The sequence below is a fragment of the Pseudopipra pipra genome, unplaced genomic scaffold (genome assembly GCF_036250125.1).
Source record: "Pseudopipra pipra isolate bDixPip1 unplaced genomic scaffold, bDixPip1.hap1 HAP1_SCAFFOLD_48, whole genome shotgun sequence".
Classification (NCBI taxonomy): Eukaryota; Metazoa; Chordata; class Aves; order Passeriformes; family Pipridae; genus Pseudopipra; species Pseudopipra pipra.
The window spans coordinates 226135-235726 of NW_026990961.1; the positions used below are offsets into that span (position 1 = coordinate 226135).

General features: G+C 58.4%; 1 protein-coding gene and 2 long non-coding RNA genes across 3 annotated transcripts; all 3 read right to left on the reverse strand.

Moving 5' to 3' along the window:
- Positions 1-823: 823 nt before the first annotated feature.
- Positions 824-2132, reverse strand: LOC135408461 (uncharacterized). Its single transcript, XM_064643615.1, has 2 exons — positions 2105-2132; positions 824-1959 (listed from the first exon to the last, which is right to left on the reverse strand). Exons 1-2 carry the CDS (start codon positions 2130-2132, stop codon positions 824-826), a joined length of 1164 nt encoding a protein of 387 aa, XP_064499685.1.
- A 342-nt stretch (positions 2133-2474) lies between these two features.
- Positions 2475-4088, reverse strand: LOC135408460 (uncharacterized). The gene is made up of 3 exons (XR_010427618.1): positions 4015-4088; positions 3870-3925; positions 2475-3051 (listed from the first exon to the last, which is right to left on the reverse strand). It is a non-coding gene; the product is annotated as an uncharacterized LOC135408460 (long non-coding RNA).
- Positions 4089-4906: 818 nt separating this feature from the next.
- Positions 4907-8101, reverse strand: LOC135408459 (uncharacterized). The gene is made up of 3 exons (XR_010427617.1): positions 7994-8101; positions 7284-7447; positions 4907-5097 (listed from the first exon to the last, which is right to left on the reverse strand). It is a non-coding gene; the product is annotated as an uncharacterized LOC135408459 (long non-coding RNA).
- Between the last annotated feature and the right edge of the window lie 1491 nt (positions 8102-9592).

The window sequence follows — 9592 nt, forward strand, 5'->3', positions numbered from 1 at the left end:
CAGCTGATAGCATCGGCAGAAGGGCAAAAGCGTAAGTTGTGTTCTGCAGATCTTATAACCTTGTGTCATACTTAATCTGTAGAGATGACTCAACTGAATCATGTCCTTGGTGTTACCCACCAGGAAAATGCCCAGTAAGGTTTTTCCCAACAATGGTGAACATTTCCAAGCTTTGGTCCACCAGTACAGAGTAGAGATGTGTGCCAATGCCTTCCTAAGTGAATTCATTATAAATTCAACAGCAGAAAGAAAATTGATGGGGACATCAGAGAAAGTCAGAGCCTCTGGAGAACTGCTTCTGAAGTTAAACACAATGGCAAAGCTCCCACTGAAAATGCAGCCCCACACTGCACTGTGTTGTAAAGTGACTCACCCTTCTGGCTGCTGCAAAGCATTCTTCATAGCTTTGATTTGCTGGAAGTGACAGGACATATCAGTGGCCAACACCATCTCAATCACTAGAGCTCTGAATTCTCTTTTGAATGGCATCACAATGAGAGCAGCAAGGAAAGAGAAGCACAAAACCCAGCATCAGACAAACTCCAGTTTCTTTTGTTGTCTATTTGCAAATTTTTGACAGCAATGCCTTTGTATGTAACTCTTTCTATTATCCCTCTTTCAGGGATGGGAAAGAGGATGAAGGATTTTCTATACAAACATAGAAGTGGGAGGGCTGCAAATTAAGCCAGGTGGCTGATCCTTGGTAGAGAAATCCTAGATGTTTTTTGAAGAGCATATTGGTATTAGTACTGCTTTCTCAATTAAGCACAAACTTCTTAAATTGATTTCTTTTATAGGGCATTCTTAGATGGAAGCTTCAGATTCATACTGGTCTATACTGGTCCATACTGGTTCCTACTGGTTTATACTGGTTTATACTGGTCCCGCAGGCGAACTGCATCGACTCGACGGCGCCGGCCGAGGCTGTGTTCGCGGGGGAGGTGAGGAAGATGACGGGGGAGAGGATGAAGCCCCAGGAGCAGCTGACGCTGGAGCCGTACAAGAGGGACCACGCCGTGGTGGTGGGGGTGTACAGGTCAGACTGGTTTATACTGGTTATACTGGGAGGGACTGGGAGGGGATTGGGGGGGACTGGGAGGGGACTGGGAGGGACTGGGAGGGACTGGGAGGGGATGGGGAGGGACTGGGAGGGGATTGGGAGGGACTGGGATGGACTGGGAGGGGATTGGGAGGGGACTGGGAGGGGATTGGGAGGGACTGGGAGGGGACTGGGAGGGACTGGGAGGGGATTGGGAGGGACTCGGAGGGACTGGGAGGGGATTGGGAGGGGACTGGGAGGGGATTGGGAGGGACTGGGAGGGGATTGGGAGGGACTGGGCGGGACTGGGAGGGACTGGGAGGGACTGGGAGGGGATTGGGAGGGACTGGGGGGGACTGGGAGGGGAGTGGGAGGGACTGGGAGGGACTGGGAGGGACTGGAGGGGACTGGGAGGGACTGGGAGGGACTGGGAGGGGATTGGGAGGGACTGGGATGAAGTGACAGGACACTGGGAGGGGACTGGGAAGCGATACTGGGAGCACTGGTGGTGAACTGGGATGGGACTGGGAGCACTGGGAGGGACTGGGAGGGACTGGGAGGGGATTGGGAGGGAACTGGGAGGGGATTGGGAGGGGACTGGGAGGGAACTGGGAGGGGATTGGGAGGGGACTGGGAGGGACTGGGAGGGACTGGGAGGGGACTGGGAGGGACTGGGAGGGGATTGGGGGGGACTGGGGGGGACTGGGAGGGGACTGGGAGGGACTGGGAGGGACTGGGGGGGACTGGGAGGGGACTGGGAGGGGACTGGGAGGGACTGGGGGGGACTGGGAGGGACTGGGAGGGGACTGGAGGGGATTGGGAGGGACTGGGAGGGACTGGGAGGGGATTGGGAGGCACTGGTAAGTGATACTGGGAGCACTGGTGGTGAACTGGGATGGGACTGGGAGCACTGGGAGGGACTGGGAGGGGATTGGGGGGGACTGGGAGGGACTGGGATCATACTGGGAGGGATTGGTGGTAACTGGTCCGTACTGGTCTGTAACTGGTCTGTACTGGTCTGTAACTGGTCCGTACTGGTCTGTACTGGTCTGTACTGGTCCATACTGGTCTGTACTGGTCCATACTGGTCCATACTGGTCTGTACTGGTCCATACTGGTCTGTACTGGTCTGTAACTGGTCCGTACTGGTTTTGTCCCCAGGCCCCCCCCCAAGGAGAAATGACGTCACCACCCCCCCGCCCAGGGGGCGTGGCCTGACCCTCAGGAGGGGGCGGAGCCCCGAACAAGCCCCGCCCCCCCCCCTCAGGGGGGTTGGAATTTGGGTCGAATTCGGGGGGTTTTGGGGGTGGGGGGAGGGGCAAAAATGGGGGTTTTTTGGTTAATTAAAGACTGAAATTAATGAACGGAGGCATTAATTGGAGGGGGAGGGGTTTATTTGGAGTGGGAGGAGCTTATTTGAAGGTGGGAGGGGCTTATTTGGGAGTGGGAGGAGCTTATTTGAAGGTGGGAGGGGTTTATTGGGGTGGGAGGGGCTTATTTAGGGAGTGGGAGGGGGTTTATTTGGGGTGGGAGGAGCTTATTTAAGGGTGGGAGGAGCTTATTTGAAGGTAAGAGGGGTTTATTTGGGGTGGGAGGAGCTTATTTGAAGGTGGGTGGGGTTTATTTGGGAGTGGGAGGGGCTTATTTAGGGGTAGGAGGGGTTTATTTGGGAGTGGGAGGAGCTTATTTGAAGGTGGGAGGGGTTTATTTGGGGTGGGAGGAGCTTATTTAAGGGTGGGAGGGGCTTATTTAGGGAGTGGGCGGAGTTTATTTTGGGTGGGATGGGTTTGTGGGGGTGGGAGGGGCTTGTTTGGGGTGGGAGGGGCTTATTTAGGGTGGGAGGGGCTTATTGGGGGTGGGAGGGGCTTATTTGAGTGGGAGGGGTTTGTGGTGGTGGGAGGAGCTTATTGAGAGTGGGAGGGGGTTGTTGGGGGTGGGCGGGGCCTGTTTTTGGCCCCTCCCCCCCCTCAGACGAGCTCCCCCTGGGGGGTCACGAGGGGCTCCGGGGGCACCTGAGGGGGGGGAGGGGTCAGGGGGGGAGGGGCCGAGTGGGGGAGGGGCCCTCACACACACTCGGCCCCTCCCCCCACATTTGGCCCCTCCCCCCTCCTTGTTGCCCCTCCCCCACCTTCAAGGAAACCACTCCCACCCCTCCCCCGTGGCCCCTCCCCCCTCTTCCTGCCCCTCCCCCTTCCTGCCCCTCCCCCACCCCCAGAAAGACCCTCCCCCGGCCCCTCCCCCACCCTCTGCTCCTGAGGCCCCTCCCCCCAAAGCAGAGCCCCTCCCCCCATCTGAGACCACGCCCAGCCCCTCCCCCACCCCAGGGGCCCCTCCCCCTCCGAGGCTCCACCCCACTGCCCCGCCCCCACCCCGAGAATCAAGCCTGGCCCCTCCCCCCACCCTCGGGACCACTCCCGGCCCCTCCCCCACCTCTCGCCCCTCCCCCAACCTCAGAGACCTCCCTCAGAGCCCCTCTCCCACCTTAAAGCCCCTCCCCACCCCCAGGACTGCTCCCAGCCCCTCCCCCACCCCCCCGAACCACCTCCTGTCCCCTCCCCCCACCTCTAGGGCCCTCCCCCTTTAAGGCTCCACCCCCTGCCCCTCCCCCACCTCTTGCCCCGCCCCCAATCTCAGAGACCTCCCACACAACCCCTCCCCCACCCTCAGGACCACTCCCAGCCCCTCCCCCACCCCCAGAACAACCCCCCAGGCCCCTCCCCCCACCCCCCAGCCCCCTCCCCTGAAACTCAGGCCCCTCCCCCACCCCTCAGGCCCCTCCCCCAGCCCTCAGGCCCCTCCCCTGCCCCCAGGCCCCTCCCCCACCCCTCACCTCCTCGTAGCCCCCCCAAGGCTCCACCTCCTCGTAGGGGTGTGGCCAATCCTCACCTGACGGGGGGGAGGGGCCGCAGGTGAGGGGTGGGGGGAGGGGCCACACCCCCCGCCCCTCCCCCCACCCCGTGAAAATCCACACTCACCCTTGGGGGGGTCCCAGGGGGCGGAGCCGTGGGTGGAGGAGGGGCTCTGAGACCCCTGGGGGGTCACCTGGGGGTGGGGGAGGGGCGTCTGTGAGACCCCGCCCCCTCCACCCCTCGTTTCCCCTCCCACACCCATTGGAGACCCCTCCCCCTTTTCCTGCCCCTCCCCCCTCACCTTCGTGGCCCCTCCCCCACCCTTGGGGTCTCCTCCTGCCCCTCCCCCACCCTCAAATCCCCATCCTGCCCCTCCCCCACCCTCAGAGCCCCCACCCCCCAAAAAACCCTCCCAGGCCCCTCCCCCACCCTTGGGGTCCCCCTCCTGCCCCTCCCCCACCCTCTAGGCCCCTCCCCCACCCTTCAGATTCTGCCCCTCCCCCACCCTCAGAGCCCCTCCCCCACCCTTCAGATTCTGCCCCTCCCCCACCCTTAGTGCCCCTTCCCCCACCCTCGAATCCCCTTCCTGCCCCTCCCCCACCCCCCAAGGACCGTCCTGCCCCTCCCCCTCCTCAGGTCCCACTGTCAGCCCCTCCCCCACCTTCAGAGCCCTCCCCCACCCTCAGGGCCCCTCCCCCACTCTCCAACCCCCCTCCTGCCCCTCCCCCCTCCTCAGGTCCCGCCCCCTTTCCCCTCCCCCACCCTTCGGATTACATTCCTGCCCCTCCCCCACCCTCAGAGACCCTCCCCCACCCTCAGGGCCCCTCCCCCACCCTCCAACCCCCCTCCTGCCCCTCCCCCTTCCTCAGATCCCGCCCCTTTCCCCTCCCCCCACCCTCAGGGCCCCTCCCCCACCCTCTATCCCCCCTCCTACCCCTCCCCCTCCTCAAGTCCCGCCCCCTTTCCCCTCTCCCCCTCCCCTCCCCCCTCACCTGGGGGGTGTCGGGCGTGGCCGCCAGGGGGCGCCGCCGCCGCCGCCCCACCGGAAGTAGCAGAGCGCCCCCCCGAGGGCGGCCAGCAAAGCCCCGCCCAGCGCGCTCAGCGCCCCCTCCAGGACGGGAGGACCCTTCGCTTCCGCCGAGGCCTCCGGGCCGCCAGGGGGCGCCCACGGGGGAGGCGCCGCGTCCCGGGGACGCTCCTCGGGCGCCTCTGTGGGCGGGGAGGGGGAGGAAACGTCACTTCCGGTTCACTTCCGGGGGGGTTTCCGGGCGACTTCCGGCCCCAAAATCGGGGCCTGAACCCCCAAAATCCTGGAATTTAACCCCAAAATTGGGCCCCGAACGCTAAAAATCTTGGAATTAAGTCCTAAAATCCTGGAATTGAGCCCCAAAATTGGCTCTGAATCCCCAAAATTCTGGAATTGAGCCCCAAAATCGGGCCCTCAACACCCAAAATTTCGATTCTGAACCCCCAAAAATCCCGGAATTGAGCCCAAAAATCTTGGAATTGAGCCTCAAAATCCTGGATTTGAGCCCCAAATTCGGGCGCTGAACCCCCAAAATTGGGGCCTGAAGACCCAAAATCCAGGAATTGAGCCCCAAAATCCGGGAATTGAGCCCCAAAATCGGGCCTTGAACCCCCAAAATCCTGGAATTGAGCCCCAAAATCTTGGAATTGAGACACAAAATCCGGGAATCGAGCCCCAAAATCTTGGAATTGAGACCCAAAATCCTGGAATTGAGCCCCAAAATTTGGACCCTGAACCCCAAAATCCTGGAATTGAGCCCCAAAATCGGGCCACGGACCCAAAAATCGTGGAATTGAGCCCCAAAATCGGGCCCTGAACCCCCAAAATTTGGACCTTGAACCCCAAAATCCTGGAATTGAGCCCCAAAATCGGACCCTAAGCCCCCAAAATTCGGACCCTGAACCCCCAAAATCTTGGAATTTAACCCCAAAATCCTGGAATTGAGCCCCAAAATCCGGGAATTGAGGCCCAAAATCTTGGAATTGAGACCCAAAATCCGGGAATCGAGCCCCAAAATCCGGGAATTAAGACCCAAAATCCGGGAATGGAGCCCCAAAATCCGGGAATTGAGCCCCAGAATCTTGGAATTGAGGCCCAAAATCCGGGAATTGAGGCCCAAAATCTTGAAATTGAGACCCAAAATCTTGGAATTGAGACCCAAAATCCTGGAATTGAGCCCCAAAATTTGGACCCTGAACCCCCAAAATTCCGGAATTTAACCCCAAAATTGGCTCTGAATCCCCAAAATCCTGGAATTGAGCCCCAAAATCGGGCCCTGAACCCCCAAAATTTGACTCTGAACCTGAAAATTTTAGACTCTGAACCCAAAAATCCCAGAATTGAGACCCAAAATTGGGCCCTGGACCCCCAAAATTCAGCCCTGAACCCCCAAAATCCTGGAATTTAACACCAAAACTCTGGAATTGAGCCCCAAAATCCTGGAATTGAGCCCCAAAATGAGGCCGTGAACCCCCAAAATTGGGGCCTGGAGACCCAAAATCCCGGAATTGAGCCCCAAAATCCGGGAATTGAGACTCAAAATCCGGGAATTGAGCCCCAAAATCCTGGAATTGAGCCCCAAAATCCTGGAATTGAGCCCCAAAATCGGCCTCTGAACCCCAAAATCGGGCCCTAAACCCCAAGAATCGGATCCTGAACCTCCAAAATCCTGGATTTGAGCCCCAAAATCTGGAAATTGAGCCCCAAAATTAGGACTCCGAACCCCGAAATCCTGGAAATGAGCCCCAAAATCTTGGAATTGAGCCCCAAAATCGGGCCCTGAACCCCCAAAATCTTGGAACTGAACCCCAAAGTCTTGGAATTTAACCCCAGAATCTTGGAATTGAGCCCCAAAATTGGCTCTGAATCCCCAAAATCTTGGAATTGAGCCCCAAAATCGGGCCCTGAACCCCAAAACTGTGGAATTGAACCCCAAAATCCTGAAATTAAGCCCCAAAATCGGACACTGAGCCGCCAAAATTCGGGCCCTGAACCCCAAAATCCTGGAATTGGGCCCCAAATTCCTGGAATTGAGCCCCAAAATCGGGCCCTGGACCCCCAAAATCCTGGAATTTAACCCCAAAATCTTGGAATTTAACCCCAAAATCTTAGAATTAAGCCCAAAATCGGGTCCTGAACCCCCAAAATTCAGACCCTGAACCCCAAAATCCTGGATTTGAGCCCCAAAATCTTGGAATTTAACCCCAAAATGGGGCCCTGAACCCCCAAAATCCTGGAATTTAACCCCAAAATTTGGATTCTGAACCCCAAAATCTTGGAATGGAGCCCCAAAATCGGGCCCTGAACCCCCCAAATTTCCTTCTCATTCCGGCCCCTCCCCCTTTGGCCCCGCCCCCTTTCCCAATACCAGAAGTGGCCGCCGTGATCCTCACGGGGGCGCTGTCGCCGCGGGCGTTGCGGGCGTGGAGGATGACGTCATAGGGCGTGGCCGGGAGCAGCCCCCCCAGGGTGAGGGCGTGGCCGGAAGTGACCAGGGAGGCGGTGGGGGGAGGGGCACCCGGACCTTCCGCCCTGGGGGGGGGGGGGAGGGGGAGGAGTCAGGAAAGGAGGAAGGGGGAGGGGCGAAAAAGGGGGGGAGGGGCAAGAAAAAAGGACCCGGAAGTGGAAGAAGGAAAGAGGGGGAGGGGCCATAAAAAAGGGGAGGGGCCTCAAAAGGGGGGGAGAGGCACCAAAAAGGGGGAGGGGCCACAAAAACAGGGCGGGGGCACAAAAAGGGGAGGGGCCAAACTGTGGAGGGAGGGGCTACAAATGCGGGGGAGGAGAAACGGGGGAACCCGGAAGTGATGGGAAAACGCCCCCCCCAAAAGCGCCGGAAGTGCTGCCTTCCCGACCGGAAGTAATGTTAGTTTGACCGGAAGTGGTGCAATTTGCACCGGAAGAGATTGTATTTTCACCGGAAGTCATGCAGACTGAACCGGAAGTTGTGATATTTACACCGGAAGTGGTGATACATGCACCGGAAGTGACTCGTTTTGAACAGGAAGTGACCCAAAACACACACACACACGCCCCAGGGGACCGGAAGTGGGTGATGGGGATGGCAAGGGCGCCCCCTACCGCAGCAGGAAGTGCTGCTCCAACCCCCCGTCGAAGCCGGGGCTCCACGAGAGGCTCAGGGAGGTCGGGGAGACCCCCGAGAGCCGCAGCGAGCGCGGGGGGTCCGGACGGTCTGGGGGGGACAAAGAGTCGGCCCAGTGCTCCCAGTATGGTCCCAGTAACTCCAAGTATGGTCCCAGAGCCTCCCAGTAACACCCAGGCCGTTTCCAGTCCCTCCCAGTAGCCCCCAGTGCCCTCCCAGTGCTCCCAGTGTCATCCCAGTGCCTCCCAATCCCCTCCCAGTCCCTCCCAATCCCCTCCCCATCCCCTCCCAGTCCCTCCCATCCCCTCCCAGTCCCTCCCAGTCCCTCCCAATCCCCTCCCAGTCCCTCCCAATCCCCTCCCAGTCCCTCCCAGTGTCCTCCCAATCCCCTCCCAGTCCGTCCCAATCCCCTCCCAGTCCCTCCCAATCCCCTCCCCATCCCCTCCCAACTGCCAGCCCAACTCCCAAAATTGCATATAAACAAAGATTCCTCCCACAACAAAAATGACAGCACAAAAAGCACTCGCTATTCATGGACGCCCCAGCTTGGCAAACACACTGCACCACAAACCCAAGTTTCCAGGCTTTCTTTCCTGGGGATAAGGGCTATTGTTTCCTGTTTTCACACCTGCCTCCCAACTGCCAGACCGACTCTGAAAATTGCTTATAAACAAAGATTCCTCCCACAACAAAGATGACAGCACAGAAAGATCTTGCTCCGCATGGAGTCTCCAGGCTGACAAACCAAAAGCACCACAAAGCCAAAGCTTCCAGGCTTTCTTTCCTGCCGATAAGCGCTGTCATTTCCTGTTTTCACACCTGCCTCCCAACTGCCAGCCCAACTGGCAAAATTGATTAAAAACAAAGATTCCTCCCACAACAAAGATGACAGCGCAGAATGCACTCGCTGTTCATGGACGCCCCAGCTTGGCAAACACACTGCACCACAAACCCAAGTTTCCAGGCTTTCTTTCCTGGCGATAAGGGCTATTGTTTCCTGTTTTCACACCTGCCTCCCAACTGCCAGCCCAACTCCCAAAATTGCATATAAACAAAGATTCCTCCCACAACAAAGATGACAGCACAGAAAGCACTCGCTGTTCATGGACACCCCAGCTTGGCAAACACACTGCACCACAAACCCAAGTTTCCAGGCTTTCTTTCCTGGGGATAAGGGCTATTGTTTCCTGTTTTCACACCGGCCTCCCAACTGCCAGCCCAACTCCCAAAATTGCATATAAACAAAGATTCCTCCCACAACAAAGATTCCAGCACAGAAAGGTCGTGCTCCGCATGGAGTCTCCGGGCTGTCAAACCAAAAGCACCACAAAGCCAAAGTTTTCAGGCTTTCTTTCCTGCCGATAAGCGCTGTCATTTCCTGTTTTCACACCTGCCTCCCAACTGCCAGTCCAACTCCCAAAATTGCATACGAAGGAAGATTCCTCCCACAGCGAAGATGTAGGCAGAGAAAGCTCCTACTCCCCATGGAGTCTCCAGGCTGACAAACCAAAAGCACCACAAAGCCAAAGCTTCCAGGCTTCCTTTCCTGCCGATAAGCGCTGTCATTTCCTGTTTTC